Below are 24,611 nucleotides of genomic sequence, written 5' to 3' on the forward strand. Positions count from 1 at the left end.
CAGTAGCAGGAGGAGGAGCAACAGCAGTAGCAGGAGGAGCAGCACTGCAACAGCAGTAGCAGGAGAAGCAGCACTGCAACAGCAGTAGCAGGAGGAGCAGCAACAGCAGTAGCAGGAAAAGCAGCTGCAACAGCAGTAGTAGGAGGAGCAGCACTGCAACAGCAGTAGCAGGAGGAGGAGCAACAGCAGTAGCAGGAGGAGCAGCACTGCAACAGCAGTAGCAGGAGAAGCAGCACTGCAACAGCAGTAGCAGGAGGAGCAGCACTGCAACAGCAGTAGCAGGAGGAGGAGCAACAGCAGTAGCAGGAGGAGGAGCAACAGCAGTAGCAGGAGGAGCAGCACTGCAACAGCAGTAGCAGGAGGAGGAGCAACAGCAGTAGCAGGAGGAGGAGCAACAGCAGTAGCAGGAGGAGCAGCACTGCAACAGCAGTAGCAGGAGAAGCAGCACTGCAACAGCAGTAGCAGGAGGAGCAGCAACAGCAGTAGCAGGAAAAGCAGCTGCAACAGCAGTAGCAGGAGGAGCAGCACTGCAACAGCAGTAGCAGGAGGAGCAGCAACAGCAGTAGCAGGAAAAGCAGCTGCAACAGCAGTAGTAGGAGGAGCAGCACTGCAACAGCAGTAGCAGGAGAAGGAGCAACAGCAGTAGCAGGAGGAGCAGCACTGCAACAGCAGTAGCAGGAGAAGCAGCACTGCAACAGCAGTAGCAGGAGGAGCAGCACTGCAACAGCAGTAGGAGGAGCAGCACTGCAACAGCAGTAGCAGGAGGAGCAGCACTGCAACAGCAGTAGCAGGAGGAGGAGCAACAGCAGTAGCAGGAGGAGCAGCACTGCAACAGCAGTAGCAGGAGAAGCAGCACTGCAACAGCAGTAGCAGGAGGAGCAGCACTGCAACAGCAGTAGCAGGAGGAGCAGCAACAGCAGTAGCAGGAAAAGCAGCTGCAACAGCAGTAGCAGGAGGAGCAGCACTGCAACAGCAGTAGCAGGAGGAGGAGCAACAGCAGTAGCAGGAGGAGGAGCAACAGCAGTAGCAGGAGGAGCAGCACTGCAACAGCAGTAGCAGGAGAAGCAGCACTGCAACAGCAGTAGCAGGAGGAGCAGCAACAGCAGTAGCAGGAAAAGCAGCTGCAACAGCAGTAGCAGGAGGAGCAGCACTGCAACAGCAGTAGCAGGAGGAGCAGCACTGCAACAGCAGTAGCAGGAGGAGCAGCAACAGCAGTAGCAGGAAAAGCAGCTGCAACAGCAGTAGTAGGAGGAGCAGCACTGCAACAGCAGTAGCAGGAGGAGGAGCAACAGCAGTAGCAGGAGGAGCAGCACTGCAACAGCAGTAGCAGGAGAAGCAGCACTGCAACAGCAGTAGCAGGAGGAGCAGCACTGCAACAGCAGTAGCAGGAGGAGCAGCACTGCAACAGCAGTAGCAGCACTGCAACAGCAGTAGCAGGAGGAGCAGCACTGCAACAGCAGTAGCAGGAGGAGCAGCACTGCAACAGCAGTAGGAGGAGGAGCAGCACTGCAACAGCAGTAGCAGGAGGAGCAGCACTGCAACAGCAGTAGCAGGAGGAGCAGCACTGCAACAGCAGTAGCAGGAGGAGCAGCACTGCAACAGCAGTAGCAAGAGGAGCAGCACTGCAACAGCAGTAGCAGGAGGAGCAGCACTGCAACAGCAGTAGCAGGAGGAGCAGCACTGCAACAGCAGTAGCAGGAGGAGCAGCACTGCAACAGCAGTAGCAGGAGGAGCAGCAGCACTGCAACAGCAGTAGCGGGAGGAGCAGCACTGCAACAGCAGTAGGAGGCACCGCCCCAGATCACTGAGAGCTGTATTGACCTGAAAGTCTCCTGAGAGGCTTTGATAAATACGAAGGTGTGGCTGCAGGTGTGGCGGGTCAGCCACACCACTACAGCTACGGTGGTGTGGCTGCAGGTGTGGCGGATCAGCCACACCTGTGGTGGTGTGGCTACACAAGTGGTGGACCAACCACACCACTTTATCCTGAGCAGTGGAGTCAGTTTGTCAGACCATCAACACTTAATTTGCAACACTGACACAACGTGTTTTCAATTCTCTGTATTTTGGACCATCACAGATTAAAACACTGTCATGGTTAAGTAAAATAAACCTCGGTTGCCTTCTCTGATCTGCATGAGACATAAAACACTTACATGCAGTTCAGGATATTTATTTTAGGAAACGTTTCGCCATTAATGGCCTCTTCAGTCCTGACATCAACGATATAATATATAGAAAGTCCCTTGTTATGCAGAGCATTTCCCGCAAATTAGGTCAATTTTGTTTCAAAGATGCGACCCACACCCGTCGACTACCACTCAGGTACCTACTTACTTGTAGGTGAACAGGGACAGCAGGTATCTTAAGGAAACACACCCGAATGTTTCCACCAGTACCTGGGACCGAATCACGGACCTCAGAGTGTGAGCTGAGTGTGCTAGCGACCTAGGTATCACACCAGACGTGACGTCTCCACCATCCGGTGGTGACTACAATCAGGGCTTTGATGCAGAGCCAGTAAATGATTTATTGATTGTACGTTAGCAGCAAAAGATTTCATTATTTGTCTGATATTTTAAGAGGCACGTAAGTTCCTCCATCTTCTAATATCATGTTCATTTTTTCCACTATAATCTACCTTGTACATAATTATTAACGCATTTGATTTGTCTGTGTCGTAAGGTGAAGTCCAGGATCTTTCCTTAATTCATGGTATAACCTAACTAATCTTTGATTTGAAACAAAGCAAATGAGTTACTAATTATGGACAAGGTGGATTATAGCGGGAAAATAACATATTATTAGAGGACCGGGGTACTTAGGTGCCTCTTAAGGATGTACATACCGAGTGTTGTGTATATACTGAGTGTTGTGTATATACCGAGTGTTGTGTATATACTGAGTGTTGTGTATATACCGAGTGTTGTGTATATACCGAGTGTTGTGTATATACTGAGTGTTGTGTATATACCGAGTGTTGTGTATATACTGAGTGTTGTGTATATACCGAGTGTTGTGTATATACTGAGTGTTGTGTATATACCGAGTGTTGTGTATATACTGAGTGTTGTGTATATACCGAGTGTTGTGTATATACCGAGTGTTGTGTATATACCGAGTGTTGTGTATATACCGAGTGTTGTGTATACACCGAGTGTTGTGTATACACTGAGCGTTGTGTATACACCGAGTGTTGTGTATATACCGAGTGTTGTGTATACACCGAGAGGTGAGCATTTCTCAGTGTATATATGCTGAGAGTTTAGTATAAACCCTGTCTTAGGGATTCCAGTATTCTTGACTGGTGGTCAACAGTGAGTAACGCAGCCTCGACGACCCTCGGGTAGTCACTTGACTGGTGGTCAACAGTGAGTAACGCAGCCTCGACGACCCTCGGGTAGTCACTTGACTGGTGGTCAACAGGGGGTAACGCAGCCTCGACGACCCTCGGGTAGTCACTTGACTGGTGGTCAACAGGGGGTAACGCAGCCTCGACGACCCTCGGGTAGTCACTAGGTTTTAAACCCAACTAGCCAACCAACTACTTGTTGTACAGAGGAACATAACATTTCTTCTAAGTTCACAAATAACTCAGCCTTTGCACGTAAACCCCTCAAGGAAGGTTCCTTGATGTTGGTGAGGGGCTCTTGATTTAGGGAATTGGATCTGTGCTTCAGTTCCCCGAATTAAGCCTGAATGCCTTCCACATCCCCCCCCCCAGGCGCTGTATAATCCTCCGGGTTTAGCGCTACCCCCTTAATTATAATAATAATAATTTGCACGTAAAACTCCAGACATTGCGACAATATTCACAACGAAATCACAAGTGATTTTAAAACTACTCTGTTTGGATATGGTTTTCTTTTATTTAAAAAATATCTCATAACCCTGTTTTGTTGTTCTTTCTGAATATAATATTAATATTATATTATTAATAATAATAATATCTTAATTTACTACAAGTACATGTACAAGGTATACAGATCTTAGCTGATATCAGTGACATACTACTATATAGAAAGCCCGGTAAATTAGGTCCGTTTTGTCCCAGGATGCGACCCACACCAGTCGACTAACACCCAGGTACTCATTTTACTGATGGGGAACATAGACAAGTGGTGTAAGGAAACACGCCCAATGTTTCTACCTTCGCCGGAAGTCGAACCCGGACCCTCGCCGTGTGAAGCGAGAGCTTTAGCCTCCAGGCCTTCAAATTTCTCCCATTTCCTTCTTACTAAAAGTTCTGCTTTGCATTTTACAACAGTGGCTGTTCCTGCAGCCTGTGTGCTGCCCCTGAGGTGCACCTATGCAATAGGTCACCCTGCAGTATCGACTATGTGCCTCAGGCGGTCAGGATCCACCTTTGTTTTCCCTGCTGGGGATTTCTGCACTCCGGAAGCCTTCCCTCTGGGTGTCCCAGGAGGCCGCGGCGGCCAGGGTCTGCTGCTGCAGAATAATGGCCTCACGTACATAAAATGTTAAGGAGGAGCACTGCAGCGGGCCTACCAGCTCATTACTTGGCAGGTCTGTGTCAAACCCTAACCCACTAAAAAATATTCGCCCAACCCTTTATAAGAACATAAGAAAGAAGGAACACTGCAGCAGGCCTACTGGCCCATGCGAGGCAGGTCCTACCGGCTTAAGCCAATGCACCCAACCTAGTCAGGTCAGGTCACATTCACTTAAGGAAGGAACACGGCAACTGACCCAATAGCACAAGCACAATGTTACCAAAGGAATAAGTTTTGACAACCCTTTTAAAAGGGATGATAATCCTTTTAAAAGGATTGATAACCCTATTAAAGCTTTAATAACCGTATTCACGTGCACCATGCTTCCAATTATTGCATGTAGCCTTAAGGCCTAACGCTGTTTTCTAGCATAAGGCTGCTACCTAATTTCTCTTCGTGCGGACCACACCGGAAATACGTTAATTTACACATGTGCTATTATTCAATAAGATCACAGTAAACAAGTGATATCACAATACGCAAAACAACCACTGTGAAACAGGTGATATCACAATACGCAAAACAACCACTGTGAAACAGGTGATATCACAATACGCAAAACAACCACTGTGAAACAACAGAGAACCTCCAAGCTCTTGATAATGTGAGAAATCACGAAAACACTTGGAAGTTCTCAATTTTTCTGACAGTGAGGAAATGGTATGGTGATACCGACAAGATGTGGAAAAAGACATTTATGTACAGTTCAGGACATTTATTAAAGGAAACGTTTAGCCACGAGTGGCTTCTTCAGTCCTGAACTGTACATAAATGTCTTTTTCCACATTTTCTGACAGTACTTGTTGCACACATGTACTGTTATGTAAGACCATTGTAAACATCTAAACCCGTGTCATGTAAATTAACCAATTTTAGCGGAATGTTAACACAATCAAAAGTGCATAACCTAGCAAATAGTCTCTCTGGAAGTAAGAGCTGACTAACCATACCACGGGTGGGGTTTGAACCCGCGGTCAGAGAGTCTCGAAACTCCAGGCCGTCGAGGGTTCAAACCCCACCCGTGGTATGGTTTGTTTGCAATCGTGTCATTACGATTTCGTGAGTCAACAGCTGACTGTTTAACACTAGCTAGGACCCTCTGTAATGCACTGTTTTTACAAAGGTTTTAAATTACGCTACGAAGATAAAGGTACTCCTTAGAGAACGAGTTGCTTACTGTCATGTACTCCCTTGAATTACTTGAGTTCTAACAGATGATCAGACCAAATGTAATGTGGCCAGTCCCATGGTTACTATCTTGAACACTGTATGCTTGTGTACGAATGGTATATAATACCGACAAGATGAGATTAAGACACATGTGCAACATCTGGGTATCTTTATTGTAGACGTTTCGCCATCCAGTGGCTTTATCAATACAAATTCTAGGACATAACTTGAAGACAGTAAAACTATGTACAGAAGATGAGGTAATCAGTCCCTCAACCTAGGAGTAGATGCGAACAGCACCATAGTCGTGGAGATTCTGAAGCAGAAAAAAGGAGCCTGGCGCTTATATAGTAACGTCAGGTGTAGCAGACGAGGGCATATTCACTGGTAGGCGGATTTGTATTGATAAAGCCACTGGATGGCGAAACGTCTACAATAAAGATACCCAGATGTTGCACATGTGTCTTAATCTCATCTTGTCGGTATTATATACCATTCGTACACAACTTGTCAGACACTGCAACATCATGGAATCTTAATTCTGAGGACATGTACATAACCTTCACGACTACGACAACTATTACTACAACTAACCCATCTCTTTGGGAAGGACCTACTTCCACTGGGGAATCCCGCCTACCAGTGAATATGCCCTCGTCTGCTACACCTGACATTACTATATAAGCGCCAGGCTCCTTTTTTCTGCTTCAGAATCTCCACGACTATGGTGCTGTTCGCATCTACTCCTAGGTTGAGGGACTGATTACCTCATCTTCTGTACATAGTTTTACTGTCTTCAAGTTATGTCCAAGAATTTGTATTGATAAAGCCACTGGATGGCGAAACGTCTACAATAAAGATACCCAGATGTTGCACATGTGTCTTAATCTCACACTGTGTGCTTGACTCACGAAATCGTAATGACAGTCTCAAAACTCCAGACCGTCGCGTTAGCCACTAGACCAGCTAGCCACAATAAGATTCGTCCAACTAGGTATATTTCTACACCATAGCAAGGTTAGCACAGGCACCACTGTGACCACAAATGCAAGTTTTTACAGACGAATGTCCCGCTAGCATTTTGACGGCTTAGAGGAGACTTGAGCTAGAGTTCGTCACGGCAATGCTAGCTGGAGATTCGTCTGTAAAAACTTGCATTTGTGGTCACAGTGGTGCCTGTGCTAACCTTGCTATGGTGTAGAAATATACCTAGTTGGACGAATCTTATTGTGGCTAGCTGGTCTAGTGGCTAACGCGACGGTCTGGAGTTTTGAGACTCTGACCGCGGGTTCAATCCCGGCCGGGGTATGGACTGTGTGCTTAATTGTCCACTTGAGGAACATCGACAGTATAACTTGTGTGACATGTCAAGATATCTTATTACTGAAAATTGGATACCAGATATATTAAGTAAATTTCCTAAATTTGCTTGTAACAGATAAGTGAACTGTAGATGTAAATCCAGATGTATTCCTGTTAATCCTTTTGGGGCCTAGTTGCTAGGTGTTTTGTGTATCTATATGCTCTTGCGGTACCCTCCACAGGGTGGGTATGGGGGGCACAATAAACTAGCTACTTCGGTGGCAAATTCTAAATCTAATCTTTTGTTTCCCACGGGTTCTACTGTTCCTTTATTTCCCACGGTTTCTGTTCCTTTTATTTTGTTTGTGACGTCCATTCTATTTTTTCAACATCCACACCTGCTTCTCTCTTTCCACAGGGTTTTGCAAGGTTAGGTTCCGGTTCTTAAATTTACAAACTAAGAGCTGTTACCTCTCTCTCTCTCTCTCTCTCTCTCTCTCTCTTTCGTTATCATACAGTCGCCTCTTCCACGTTAACGAGACCCATCCTCACTCCTTGCTTTATCATCATACTTGCTCCCTGCTCTTTACTCTATGAAATATAATAATAAATACAGGCAGCTAGCGGTGTATCAACCTCCACCTCTGCTGCTACTTTCCTCTGTCCTCTGAAGAGGACAGTAATATACATTTGCCTGTTACTTAACATGATGGACGTGAGGCTCTTAATGAGGTGCCCGAGGAAAAAGTCACAGGAAAAAAGTCATAATTTTGGCTAGAAAAAAAAGGTCACTGGAAACAAGATCACATTTGCTAAGGTTATGACTGTTCCTGTGGCTCTTTCTCGTGGCTCTGTTACTGAAAGTAGGGCGCATGAAAGGCCGCTGTGCCTGCCACCTGCGCTGTGCCTTCCTCCTGCGCTGTACCTGCCTCCTGCAGGTGCAGGCACAACAGCGGCAGCAGCAGCAGCAGGAAGCAAAACTCACCTGCTATAGCAACGGGGAACAGCGTGTAGAAGTTGATAGGCGCAGTGCGGTACCACAGGGTCTCTGTACCGTTGGCTGCGATGGTCAGAACACAGCTACACACCGCCATGCTTAGGATCCTGTAATAAGGGTTAACTAAGCTTCAATAGGGATTAACTAAGCTTCAATAGGGGTTAACTGAGCTTCAATAGGGGTTAACTAAGCTTCAATAGGAATTAACTGAGCTTCAATAGGGGTTAACTAAGCTTCAATAGAGGTTAACTAAGCTTCAATAGGGGTTAACTAAGCTTCAATAGGGGTTAACTAAGCTTCAATAGGGGTTAACTAAGCTTCAACAGGGGTTAACTAAGCTTCAATAGGGGTTAACTGAGCTTCAATAGGGGTTAACTAAGCTTCAATAGGAATTAACTGAGCTTCAATAGGGGTTAACTAAGCTTCAATAGAGGTTAACTAAGCTTCAATAGGGGTTAACTAAGCTTCAATAGGGGTTAACTAAGCTTCAATAGGGGTTAACTGAGCTTCAATAGGGGTTAACTAAGCTTCAATAAGAATTAACTGAGCTTCAATAGGGGTTAACTAAGCTTCAATAGAGGTTAACTAAGCTTCAACAGGGGTTAACTAAGCTTCAATAGAGGTTAACTAAGCTTCAATAGGGGTTAGCTAAGCTTCAATAGGGCTTAACTAAGCTTCAATAGGGGTTAACTAAGCTTCAATAGGGCTTAACTAAGCTTCAATAGGGCTTAACTAAGCTTCAATAGGGGTTAACTAAGCTTCAATAAAGGTTAACTAAGCTTCAATAGAGGTTAACTAAGCTTCAATAGGGGTTAACTAAGCTTCAATAGGGGTTAACTAAGCTCCAACAGGGGTTAACTATGCTTCAATAGGGGTTAACTAAGCTTCAATAGGGGTTAACTAAGCTTCAATAGGGGTTAACTAAGCTTCAGTAGGGGTTAACTAAGCTTCAATAGAGGTTAACTAAGCTTCAATAGGGGTTAACTAAGCTTCAATAGGGGTTAACTAAGCTTCAATAGGGGTTAACTAAGCTTCAATAGGGGTTAACTAAGCTTCAATAGGGGTTAACTAAACTTCAATAGGGGTTAACTAAGCTTCAACAGGGGTTAACTAAGCTTCAATAGAGGTTAACTAAGCTTCAATAGGGGTTAGCTAAGCTTCAATAGGGCTTAACTAAGCTTCAATAGGGGTTAACTAAGCTTCAATAGGGCTTAACTAAGCTTCAATAGGGCTTAACTAAGCTTCAATAGGGGTTAACTAAGCTTCAATAGAGGTTAACTAAGCTTCAATAGGGGTTAACTAAGCTTCAATAGGGGTTAACTAAGCTCCAATAGGGGTTAACTATGCTTCAATAGGGGTTAACTAAGCTTCAATAGGGGTTAACTAAGCTTCAATAGGGGTTAACTAAGCTTCAATAGGGGTTAACTAAGCTTCAATTAACTAAGCTTCAATAGGGTTAACTAAGCTTCAATAGGGGTTAGCTTAACTAACTAAGCTTCAACAGGCGTTACCTAAGCTTCAATAGGGCTTAACTAAGCTTCAATAGGGCTTAACTAAGCTTCAATAGGGGTTAACTAAGCTTCAATAGCGGTTAACTAAGCTTCAATAGGGGTTAACTAAGCTTCAATAGGGGTTAACTAAGCTCCAATAGGGGTTAACTAAATAGGGGTTAACTAAGCTTCAATAGGGGTTAACTAAGCTTCAATAGGGGTTAACTAAGCTTCAATAGGGGTTAACTAAGCTTCAATAACTAAGCTTCAATAGGGTTAACTAAGCTTCAATAGGGGTTAACTAAGCTTCACTAAGCTTCAATAGGGGTTAACTAAGCTTCAACTAAGCTTCAATAGGGGTTAACTAAGCTTCAATAGGGGTTAACTGAGCTTCAATAGGGCTTAACTAAGCTTCAATAGGGCTTAACTAAGCTTCAATAGGGGTTAACTAAGCTTCAATAGAGGTTAACTAAGCTTCAATAGAGGTTAACTGAGCTTCAATAGGGGTTAACTAAGCTTCAATAGGGGTTAACTAAGCTCCAATAGGGGTTAACTATGCTTCAATAGGGGTTAACTAAGCTTCAATAGCGGTTAACTAAGCTTCAATAGGGGTTAACTAAGCTTCAATAGGGGTTAACTAAGCTTCAATAGAGGTTAACTAAGCTTCAATAGGGGTTAACTAAGCTTCAATAGGGGTTAACTAAGCTTCAATAGGGGTTAACTAAGCTTCAATAGGGGTTAACTAAGCTTCAATAGGGGTTAACTAAGCTTCAATAGAGGTTAACTAAGCTTCAATAGGGGTTAACTAAGCTTCAATAGGGGTTAACTAAGCTTCAATAGGGGTTAACTAAGCTTCAATAGGGGTTAACTAAGCTTCAATAGAGGTTAACTAAGCTTCAATAGAGGTTAACTAAGCTTCTATAGTGGTTAACTAAGCTTCAATAGGGGTTAACTAAGCTTCAATAGGGGTTAACTAAGCTCCAATAGGGGTTAACTATGCTTCAATAGGGGTTAACTAAGCTTCAATAGGGGTTAACTAAGCTTCAATAGGGGTTAACTAAGCTTCAATAGGGGTTAACTAAGCTTCAATAGGGGTTAACTAAGCTTCAATAGGGGTTAACTAAGCTTCAATAGGGGTTAACTAAGCTTCAATAGGGGTTAACTAAGCTTCAATAGGGGTTAACTAAGCTTCAATAGGGCTTAACTAAGCTTCAATAGGGCTTAACTAAGCTTCAATAGGGGTTAACTAAGCTTCAATAGGGTTCAATAGGGGTTAACTAAGCTTCAATAGAGGTTAACTAAGCTTCAATAGGGGTTAACTAAGCTTCAATAGGGTTTAACTAAGCTTCAATAGGGGTTAACTAAGCTTCAATAGGGCTTAACTAAGCTTCAATAGGGCTTAACTAAGCTTCAATAGGGGTTAACTAAGCTTCAATAGGGATTAACTAAGCTTCAATAGGGGTTAACTAAGCTTCAATAGGGGTTAACTGAGCTTCAATAGGGGTTAACTAAGCTTCAATAGGGGTTAACTGAGCTTAAATAGGGGTTAACTAAGCTTCAATAGGGGTTAACTAAGCTTCAATAGGAGTTAACTGAGCTTCAGTAGGGGTTAACTAAGCTTCAATAGGGGCTAACTAAGCTTCAATAGGGATTAACTAAACTTCAATAGTGGTTAACTAAGCTTCAACAGGGGTTAACTAAGCTTCAATAGGGTTACCAAAGCTTATTCCTCGAGTAATATTGATAATGGGTTGAGCGAATATTTATTTTTAATGGGTTTGGGTTTGAAAAGGACCTGCCTGGTATGGGCCAGTAGGCCTGCTGCAGTGTTCCACCTTTCTTATGTATGGTAGTATCCCATGGTGGTTCCATGGGGAGGGGAGGAGGGTAGGCCTACCATATCATGCTGCAGTTAATATGACATGCGGGAGCCCTCAATCCGTATGGGTCACAGCACAAGGGCTGCAGGCCTACTGGCCCATGCTAGGCAGGTCCTTCAAATAGCTAGAATAAGACAGGTGTGAAACACTTCAGATGTTTCGCCCACTAGGACGATACAATATGATAACTGTATACCATACCGACAAGTAGATAAGACTTATGTACAACACTTGGTATATCTTACCAAACGTTTCGCCCACCGTATTACGAAAAGTTTCGCCCACCGTATTACGAAACGTTTCGCCCACCGTATTACGAAACGTTTCACCCACCGTATTACGAAACGTTTCGCCCACCGTATTACAAAACGTTTCGCCCACCGTATAACGAAACGTTTCGCCCACCGTATTACGAAACGTTTCATCCACCGTATGATTATACTGGACCAAAATTGAATCAAATGATTATAATTATAACCATAATGTTTAAAGGGGTGGAGGGGTAAGCCAGCGGAAGGCCTCGGTCAGGTGGCCAAAAGCTCTAGTGGCGGGTCATCATGTGACCAAGACCCACGTCAGTAAACACGTGTCCTGTTTCCTGACCAACCTCACCAGAGAAAGGTATCGCCTGCTCAACAGGCAGAAGAGAGAATAGTGTGAATATATGGGTTACAAAACAGTGGCTTCTTCAGTCCAATGCAAAGTTTGAGGTAATCAGTCCCTGGGCTTCAGTAGGTGCTCCAGTACTGACTTATTTCTGCACCGAACTGAAAAACGTCTTTAAAATCAAGGTATGAGGCCAGGTCATGGACCGGGCTGCAGGGGCGTTGACCCCCGCAGCACCCTCCAGGTATACCCAGGTAAGGCAGAGTGCTGAGAAGAAAAGGAATACTCATTAGATTCCAGGTCTGTAACACCTGACTTCCACTAGTGGGCCCCGCCCCTATATAACCCCGTCTACAACTGCTGCGTGGCTCCACTCCTTCCACTGGCTCCACTACACAAGTGTCCATTCTCAGGCTTCTGCACTAGACTGATTTGACCCCCTGGTGAGCGAAACGTGCCTTAGTATAGATACCCAGCTGTTGCATGTTGTCTCTTAATGATCAAAAAGGTAAAGTGACGGTACTCACGGCTTATGGTGTATGCAGAGTGCACAGTGAGTCATGATGAGTGCACTCAGTATCCTGTGAGTCCCCAGGAGGCGAGACATAGCCGGGTTCACTGTAACCAACACAATCATTATTATATTATTATTACGATTATTATCATGATTATAATTATTATTATTATTATTATTATTATTATTATTATTATTATTATTATTATTATTACTGGGAAACACTAAACTCATATGGCTAACATATCTGGAGAAATGAGAGGTAATTAGGCTTGATCTGAAGGTGAGTGGTAGCTCCAATTCCTTTGATCAAGAGCCCTTCACCAGCAGCAAGGCATCCACCATGACGGGTGTAAAGCACTGCTGTACGTGAGCCCAGGGAATACTGCAGTACAGGTTAGTTATTGGGGTTTCAAGCCTATCAACTACACGAGGAACAGCAAGGCATCACGTAGCCTCTTAACCACCAGACAGAATAATTTAATACCTAAAATAGGGACTAAAATCTCAGTGTATATACGCTGAGATGTGTATACCTGTGTATATACGCTGAGATGTGTATACCTGTGTATATACGCTGAGATGTGTATACCTCTGTGTATATACGCTGAGATGTGTATACCTCTGTGTATATATGCTGAGATGTGTATACCTGTGTATATACGCTGAGATGTGTATATTTCTGTGTATATACGCTGAGATGTGAATACCTCTGTGTATATACACTGAGATGTGTATACCTCTGTGTATATACGCTGAGATGTGTATACCTGTGTATATACGCTGAGATGTGTATACCTGTGTATATACGCTGAGATGTGTATACCTCTGTGTATATACGCTGAGATGTGTATATTTCTGTGTATATACGCTGAGATGTGTATATTTCTGTGTATATACGGTGAGATGTGAATACCTCTGTGTATATACGCTGAGATGTGTATACCTGTGTATATACGCTGAGATGTGTATACCTCTGTGTATATACGCTGAGATGTGTATACCTCTGTGTATATACGCTGAGATGTGTATACCTCAGTGTATATACGCTGAGATGTGTATATTTCTGTGTATATACGCTGAGATGTGAATACCTCTGTGTATATACGCTGAGATTTGTATACCTCTGTGTATATACGCTGAGATGTGAATACCTCTGAGTATATACGCTGAGATGTGTATACCTCTGTGTATATACGCTGAGATGTGTATACCTGTGTATATACGCTGAGATGTGTATACCTCAGTGTATATACGCTGAGATGTGTATACCTCTGTGTATATACGCTGAGATGTGTATACCTCTGTGTATATACGCTGAGATGTGTATACCTGTGTATATACGCTGAGATGTGTATACCTCAGTGTATATACCCTGAGATGTGTATACCTGTGTATATACGCTGAGATGTGTATACCTGTGTATATACGCTGAGATGTGTATACCTCTGTGTATATACGCTGAGATGTGTATACCTCTGTGTATATACGCTGAGATGTGTATACCTCTGTGTATATACGCTGAGACGTGTATACCTCTGTGCATATACGCTGAGATGTGTATACCTCTGTGTATATACGCTGAGATGTGTATATTTCTGTGTATATACGCTGAGATGTGTATATCTCTGTGTATATACGCTAAGATGTGTATACCTCTGTGTATATACGCTGAGATGTGTATATCTCTGTGTATATACGCTGAGATGTGTATACTTCTGTGTATATACGCTGAGATGTGTATACTTCTGTGTATATACGCTGAGATGTGTATACCTGTGTATATACGCTGAGATGTGTATATCTCTGTGTATATACGCTGAGATGTGTATACTTCTGTGTATATACGCTGAGATGTGTATACCAGTGTATATACGCTGAGATGTGTATATCTCTGTGTATATACGCTGAGATGTGTATACTTCTGTGTATATACGCTGAGATGTGTATACTTCTGTGTATATACGCTGAGACGCGTATACCTGTGTATATACGCTGAGATGTGTATATCTCTGTGTATATACGCTGAGATGTGTATACCTGTGTATATACGCTGAGATGTGTATACCTGTGTATATACGCTGAGATGTGTATACCTGTGTATATACGCTGAGATGTGTATACCTGTGTATATACGCTGAGATGTGTATACCTGTGTATATACGCTGAGATGTGTACACCTCAGTGTATATACGCTGAGATGTGTATACCTGTGTATATACGCTGAAATGTGTATACCTGTGTATATACGCTGAGATGTGTATACCTGTGTATATACGCTGAGATGTGTATACCTGTGTATATACGCTGAGATGTGTATACCTGTGTATATACGCTGAGATGTGTATACCTCTGTGTATATACGCTGAGATGTGTATACCTGTGTATATACGCTGAGATGTGTATACCTCAGTGTATATACGCTGAGATGTGTATATATCTGGGTGTATATATCCTGTAGAGAGTATAGAGTGTCTGGATGGTGGATATACCAAACTTCGGATATACTGAACCACACTGTCTGGGTGGTGGATATACCAAACTTCGGATATACTGAACCACACTGTCTGGGTGGTGGATATACCAAACTTCGGATATACTGAACCACACTGTCTGGGTGGTGGATATACCAAACTTCGGATATAATGAACCACACTGTCTGGGTGGTGGATATACCAAACTTCGGATATACTGAACCACACTGTCTGGGTGGTGGATATACCAAACTTCGGATATACTGAACCACACTGTCTGGGTGGTGGATATACCAAACTTCGGATATACTGAACCACACTGTCTGGGTGGTGGATATACCAAACTTCGGATATACTGAACCACACTGTCTGGGTGGTGGATATACCAAACTTCGGATATACTGAACCACACTGTCTGGGTGGTGGATATACCAAACTTCGGATATACTGAACCACACTGTCTGGGTGGTGGATATACCAAACTTCGGATATACTGAACCACACTGTCTGGGTGGTGGATATACCAAACTTCGGATATACTGAACCACACTGTCTGGGTGGTGGATATACCAAACTTCGGATATACTGAACCACACTGTCTGGGTGGTGGATATACCAAACTTCGGATATACTGAACCACACTGTCTGGGTGGTGGATATACCAAACTTCGGATATACTGAACCACACTGTCTGGGTGGTGGATATACCAAACTTCGGATATACTGAACCACACTGTCTGGGTGGTGGATATACCAAACTTCGGATATACTGAACCACACTGTCTGGGTGGTGGATATACCAAACTTCGGATATACTGAACCACACTGTCTGGGTGGTGGATATACCAAACTTCGGATATACTGAACCACACTGTCTGGGTGGTGGATATACCAAACTTCGGATATAATGAACCACACTGTCTGGGTGGTGGATATACCAAACTTCGGATATACTGAACCACACTGTCTGGGTGGTGGATATACCAAACTTCGGATATACTGAACCACACTGTCTGGGTGGTGGATATACCAAACTTCGGATATACTGAACCACACTGTCTGGGTGGTGGATATACCAAACTTCGGATATACTGAACCACACTGTCTGGGTGGTGGATATACCAAACTTCGGATATACTGAACCACACTGTCTGGGTGGTGGATATACCAAACTTCGGATATACTGAACCACACTGTCTGGGTGGTGGATATACCAAACTTCGGATATACTGAACCACACTGTCTGGGTGGTGGATATACCAAACTTCGGATATACTGAACCACACTGTCTGGGTGGTGGATATACCAAACTTCGGATATACTGAACCACACTGTCTGGGTGGTGGATATACCAAACTTCGGATATACTGAACCACACTGTCTGGGTGGTGGATATACCAAACTTCGGATATACTGAACCACACTGTCTGGGTGGTGGATATACCAAACTTCGGATATACTGAACCACACTGTCTGGGTGGTGGATATACCAAACTTCGGATATACTGAACCACACTGTCTGGGTGGTGGATATACCAAACTTCGGATATACTGAACCACACTGTCTGGGTGGTGGATATACCAAACTTCGGATATACTGAACCACACTGTCTGGGTGGTGGATATACCAAACTTCGGATATAATGAACCACACTGTCTGGGTGGTGGATATACCAAACTTCGGATATACTGAACCACACTGTCTGGGTGGTGGATATACCAAACTTCGGATATACTGAACCACACTGTCTGGGTGGTGGATATACCAAACTTCGGATATACTGAACCACACTGTCTGGGTGGTGGATATACCAAACTTCGGATATACTGAACCACACTGTCTGGGTGGTGGATATACCAAACTTCGGATATACTGAACCACACTGTCTGGGTGGTGGATATACCAAACTTCGGATATACTGAACCACACTGTCTGGGTGGTGGATATACCAAACTTCGGATATACTGAACCACACTGTCTGGGTGGTGGATATACCAAACTTCGGATATACTGAACCACACTGTCTGGGTGGTGGATATACCAAACTTCGGATATACTGAACCACACTGTCTGGGTGGTGGATATACCAAACTTCGGATATACTGAACCACACTGTCTGGGTGGTGGATATACCAAACTTCGGATATACTGAACCACACTGTCTGGGTGGTGGATATACCAAACTTCGGATATACTGAATATACCACACTGTCTGGGTGGTGGATATACCAAACTTCGATATATTGAACCACACTGTCTGGGTGGTGGATATACCAAACTTCGGATATACTGAACCACACTGTCTGGGTGGTGGATATACCAAACTTCGGATATACTGAACCACACTGTCTGGGTGGTGGATATACCAAACTTCGGATATACTGAACCACACTGTCTGGGTGGTGGATATACCAAACTTCGGATATACTGAACCACACTGTCTGGGTGGTGGATATACCAAACTTCGGATATACTGAACCACACTGTCTGGGTGGTGGATATACCAAACTTCGGATATACTGAACCACACTGTCTGGGTGGTGGATATACCAAACTTCGGATATACTGAACCACACTGTCTGGGTGGTGGATATACCAAACTTCGGATATACTGAACCACACTGTCTGGGTGGTGGATATACCAAACTTCGGATATACTGAACCACACTGTCTGGGTGGTGGATATACCAAACTTCGGATATACTGAACCACACTGTCTGGGTGGTGGATATACCAAACTTCGGATATACTGAACCACACTGTCTGGGTGGTGGATATACCAAACTTCGGATATACTGAACCACACTGTCTGGGTGGTGGATATACCAAACTTCGGATATACTGAACCACACTGTCTGGGTGGTGGATATACCAAACTTCGGATATACTGAACCACACTGTCTGGGTGGTGGATATACCAAACTTCGGATATACTGAACCACACTGTCTGGGTGGTGGATATACCAAACTTCGGATATACTGAACCACACTGTCTGGGTGGTGGATATACCAAACTTCGGATATACTGAACCACACTGTCTGGGTGGTGGATATACCAAACTTCGGATATACTGAACCACACTGTCTGGGTGGTGGATATACCAAACTTCGGATATACTGAACCACACTGTCTGGGTGGTGGATATACCAAACTTCGGATATACTGAACCACACTGTCTGGGTGGTGGATATACCAAACTTCGGATATACTGAACCACACTGTCTGGGTGGTGGATATACCAAACTTCGGATATACTGAACCACACTGTCTGGGTGGTGGATATACCAAACTTCGGATATACTGAACCACACTGTCTGGGTGGTGGATATACCAAACTTCGGATATACTGAACCACACTGTCTGGGTGGTGGATATACCAAACTTCGGATATACTGAACCACACTGTCTGGGTGGTGGATATACCAAACTTCGGATATACTGAACCACACTGTCTGGGTGGTGGATATACCAAACTTCGGATATACTGAACCACACTGTCTGGGTGGTGGATATACCAAACTTCGGATATACTGAACCACACTGTCTGGGTGGTGGATATACCAAACTTCGGATATACTGAACCACACTGTCTGGGTGGTGGATATACCAAACTTCGGATATACTGAACCACACTGTCTGGGTGGTGGATATACCAAACTTCGGATATACTGAACCACACTGTCTGGGTGGTGGATATACCAAACTTCGGATATACTGAACCACACTGTCTGGGTGGTGGATATACCAAACTTCGGATATACTGAACCACACTGTCTGGGTGGTGGATATACCAAACTTCGGATATACTGAACCACACTGTCTGGGTGGTGGATATACCAAACTTCGGATATACTGAACCACACTGTCTGGGTGGTGGATATACCAAACTTCGGATATACTGAACCACACTGTCTGGGTGGTGGATATACCAAACTTCGGATATACTGAACCACACTGTCTGGGTGGTGGATATACCAAACTTCGGATATACTGAACCACACTGTCTGGGTGGTGGATATACCAAACTTCGGATATACTGAACCACACTGTCTGGGTGGTGGATATACCAAACTTCGGATATACTGAACCACACTGTCTGGGTGGTGGATATACCAAACTTCGGATATATTGAACCACACTGTCTGGGTGGTGGATATACCAAACTTCGGATATACTGAACCAAACTTCGGATATACACTGTCTGGGTGGTGGATATACCAAACTTCGGATATACTGAACCACACTGTCTGGGTGGTGGATATACCAAACTTCGGATATACTGAACCACACTGTCTGGGTGGTGGATATACCAAACTTCGGATATACTGAACCACACTGTCTGGGTGGTGGATATACCAAACTTCGGATATACTGAACCACACTGTCTGGGTGGTGGATATACCAAACTTCGGATATACTGAACCACACTGTCTGGGTGGTGGATATACCAAACTTCGGATATACTGAACCACACTGTCTGGGTGGTGGATATACCAAACTTCGGATATACTGAACCACACTGTCTGGGTGGTGGATATACCAAACTTCGGATATACTGAACCACACTGTCTGGGTGGTGGATATACCAAACTTCGGATATACTGAACCACACTGTCTGGGTGGTGGATATACCAAACTTCGGATATACTGAACCACACTGTCTGGGTGGTGGATATACCAAACTTCGGATATACTGAACCACACTGTCTGGGTGGTGGATATACCAAACTTCGGATATACTGAACCACACTGTCTGGGTGGTGGATATACCAAACTTCGGATATACTGAACCACACTGTCTGGGTGGTGGATATACCAAACTTCGGATATACTGAACCACACTGTCTGGGTGGTGGATATACCAAACTTCGGATATACTGAACCACACTGTCTGGGTGGTGGATATACCAAACTTCGGATATACTGAACCACACTGTCTGGGTGGTGGATATACCAAACTTCGGATATACTGAACCACACTGTCTGGGTGGTGGATATACCAAACTTCGGATATACTGAACCACACTGTCTGGGTGGTGGATATACCAAACTTCGGATATACTGAACCACACTGTCTGGGTGGTGGATATACCAAACTTCGGATATACTGAACCACACTGTCTGGGTGGTGGATATACCAAACTTCGGATATACTGAACCACACTGTCTGGGTGGTGGATATACCAAACTTCGGATATACTGAACCACACTGTCTGGGTGGTGGATATACCAAACTTCGGATATACTGAACCACACTGTCTGGGTGGTGGATATACCAAACTTCGGATATACTGAACCACACTGTCTGGGTGGTGGATATACCAAACTTCGGATATACTGAACCACACTGTCTGGGTGGTGGATATACCAAACTTCGGATATACTGAACCACACTGTCTGGGTGGTGGATATACCAAACTTCGGATATACTGAACCACACTGTCTGGGTGGTGGATATACCAAACTTCGGATATACTGAACCACACTGTCTGGGTGGTGGATATACCAAACTTCGGATATACTGAACCACACTGTCTGGGTGGTGGATATACCAAACTTCGGATATACTGAACCACACTGTCTGGGTGGTGGATATACCAAACTTCGGATATACTGAACCACACTGTCTGGGTGGTGGATATACCAAACTTCGGATATACTGAACCACACTGTCTGGGTGGTGGATATACCAAACTTCGGATATACTGAACCACACTGTCTGGGTGGTGGATATACCAAACTTCGGATATACTGAACCACACTGTCTGGGTGGTGGATATACCAAACTTCGGATATACTGAACCACACTGTCTGGGTGGTGGATATACCAAACTTCGGATATACTGAACCACACTGTCTGGGTGGTGGATATACCAAACTTCGGATATACTGAACCACACTGTCTGGGTGGTGGATATACCAAACTTCGGATATACTGAACCACACTGTCTGGGTGGTGGATATACCAAACTTCGGATATACTGAACCACACTGTCTGGGTGGTGGATATACCAAACTTCGGATATACTGAACCACACTGTCTGGGTGGTGGATATACCAAACTTCGGATATACTGAACCACACTGTCTGGGTGGTGGATATACCAAACTTCGGATATACTGAACCACACTGTCTGGGTGGTGGATATACCAAACTTCGGATATACTGAACCACACTGTCTGGGTGGTGGATATACCAAACTTCGGATATACTGAACCACACTGTCTGGGTGGTGGATATACCAAACTTCGGATATACTGAACCACACTGTCTGGGTGGTGGATATACCAAACTTCGGATATACTGAACCACACTGTCTGGGTGGTGGATATACCAAACTTCGGATATACTGAACCACACTGTCTGGGTGGTGGATATACCAAACTTCGGATATACTGAACCACACTGTCTGGGTGGTGGATATACCAAACTTCGGATATACTGAACCTCACTAAGAGATTCCTGTAGAATTTAGAATTTTCAGATAAACGAAATTAAAAACTTATAATGTTACCCATTTTATATAAAAAAATTTATCTTACAATCTTAAAAATAAAATACAACCTTGATATCTTACATACCTTGATATCTCACATACCTTGATATCTCACATACCTTGATATCTCACATACCTTGATATCTCACATACCTTGATATCTTACATACCTTGATATCTTACATACCTTGATATCTTACATACCTTGATATCTTACATACCTTGATATCTTACATACCTTGATATCTTACATACCTTTATATCTCACATACCTTGATATCTTACATACCTTGATATCTCACATACCTTGATATCTTACATACCTTGATATCTCACATACCTTGATATCTTACATACCTTGATATCTGACATACCTTGATATCTCACATACCTTAATATCTCACATACCTTGATATCTCACATACCTTGATATCTCACATACCTTGATATATTACATACCTTGATATCTGACATACCTTGATATCTCACATACCTTAATATCTCACATACCTTGATATCTCACATACCTTGATATCTAACATACCTTGATATATTACATACCTTGATATCTGACATACCTTGATATCTCACATACCTTAATATCTCACATACCTTGATATCTCACATACCTTGATATCTCACATACCTTGATATATTACATACCTTGATATCTCACATACCTTGATATCTCACATACCTTAATATCTTACATACCTTGATATCTCACATACCTTGATATATCACGTACCTTGATACCTCACATACCTTGATATATCACGTACCTTGGTATCTCACATACCTTGACATCTCATATACCTTGATATCTCACATACCTTGATGTCTCACATACCTTGATATCTCACATACCTTGATATCTCATATACCTTGATATATCACGTACCTTGATATCTAATATACCTTGATATCTCACATACCTTGATATATCACGTACCATGATATCACATACCTTGATATCTCACATACCTTGATATATCACGTACCTTGATATCTCACATACCTTGATATATCACGTAAATTGATATTTCACATACCTTGATATCTCACATACCTTGATATCTCACATACCTTGATGTATCACGTACCTTGATATCTCACATACCTTGATATCTCACATACCTTGATATATCACGTACCTTGATATCTCACATACCTTGATATCTCACATACCTTGATATCTCACATACCTTGATATCTCACATACCTTGATATCTCACATACCTTGATATCTCACATACCTTCATATATCACGTACCTTGATATATCACGTACCTTGATATCTCACATACCTTGATATATCACGTACCTTGATATCTCACATACCTTGATATCTCGCATACCTTGATATCTCACATAACTTGATATCTCACATACCTTGATATCTCACATACCTTGATATCTCACATACCTTGATATCTCACATACCTTGATATATCACGTACCTTGATATCTCACATACCTTGATATCTCACATACCTTGATATATCACATACCTTGATATCTCACATACCTTGATATCTCGCATACCTTGATATCTCACATAACTTGATATCTCACATACCTTGATATCTCACATACCTTGATATCTCACATACCTTGATATCTCACATACCTTGATATATCACGTACCTTGATATCTCACATACCTTGATATCTCACATACCTTGATATATCACATACCTTGATATCTCACATACCTTGATATCTCACATACCTTGATATCTCACATACCTTGATATCTCACATACCTTCATATATCACGTACCTTGATATCTCACATACCTTGATATCTCACATACCTTGATATCTCACATACCTTGATATCTCACATACCTTGATATCTCACATACCTTGATATATCACATACCTTGATATCTCACATACCTTGATATCTCACATACCCTGATATCTCACATACCTTGATATCTCACATACCTTGATATATCACGTACCTTGATATCTCACCTTGATATATCACGTAAATTGATATTTCACATACCTTGATATCTCACATACCTTGATATATCACGTACCTTGATATCTCACCTTGATATATCACGTAAATTGATATTTCACATACCTTGATATCTCACATACCTTGATATCTCACATACCTTAATATCTCACATACGTTGATATCTCACGTACCTTGATATCTCACATACCTTGATATCTCACATACCTTGATATCTCACATACCTTGATATCTCACATAACTTGATATCTCACATACCTTGATATCTCACATACCTTGATATCTCACATACCTTGATATCTCACATACCTTGATATCTCACATACCTTGATATCTCACATAACTTGATATCTCACATACCCTGATATCTCACATACCTTGATATCTCACATACCTTGATATCTCACATACCTTGATATCTCACATACCTTGATATCTCACATACCTTGATATCTCACATACCTTGATATCTCACATACCTTGATATCTCACATACCTTGATATCTCACATATCTTGATATCTCACATACCTTGATATCTCACATACCTTGATATATCACGTACCTTGATATCTCACATACCTTGATATCTCACATACCTTGATATCTCACATACCTTGATATATCACGTACCTTGATATCTTACATACCTTGATATCTCACACACCTTGATATCTCACATACTTGATATCTCACATACCTTGATGTCTCACATACCTTGATATCTCACATAACTTGATATCTCACATACCCTGATATCTCACATACCTTGATATCTCACATACCTTGATATCTCACATACCTTGATATCTCACATACCTTGATATCTCACATACAGTTTGATAAATCACTTATGCCACATTCGGCTATCTTGATCCTGGCGAAACGTTTCCAGAACAATTTGTGGAAAATATTGTGGCTAACAAGGGGGTATGAGGGTATGTCATGGGTGTCAGCTATAACAAGGGGGTATGAGGGTATGTCATGGGTGTCAGCTATAACAAGGGGGTATGAGGGTATGTCATAGGTGTCAGCTATAACAAGGGGGTATGAGGGTATGTCATGGGTGTCAGCTATAACAAGGGAGTATGAGGGTATGTCATGGGTGTCAGCTATAACAAGGGGGTATGAGGGTATGTCATAGGTGTCAGCTATAACAAGGGGGTATGAGGGT

General features: G+C 42.9%; 1 protein-coding gene across 1 annotated transcript in view; it reads right to left on the minus strand.

Moving 5' to 3' along the window:
* The window catches only part of LOC128697486 (ergosterol biosynthetic protein 28 homolog), a 108,560-nt gene that overhangs the window by 7,343 nt on the left and 76,606 nt on the right, over positions 1–24,611 (minus strand). Inside the window, exons 3-4 of the mRNA XM_053789213.2 lie at positions 12,487–12,577; positions 7,972–8,090 (exon numbers count right to left, since the gene is read on the minus strand). Coding sequence (XP_053645188.2) covers positions 7,972–8,090; positions 12,487–12,577 — 210 coding nt within the window. The remainder of the gene's footprint in view (positions 1–7,971; positions 8,091–12,486; positions 12,578–24,611) is intronic.

This window comes from Cherax quadricarinatus, chromosome 44, assembly GCF_038502225.1.
Source record: "Cherax quadricarinatus isolate ZL_2023a chromosome 44, ASM3850222v1, whole genome shotgun sequence".
Taxonomy (NCBI): Eukaryota; Metazoa; Arthropoda; class Malacostraca; order Decapoda; family Parastacidae; genus Cherax; species Cherax quadricarinatus.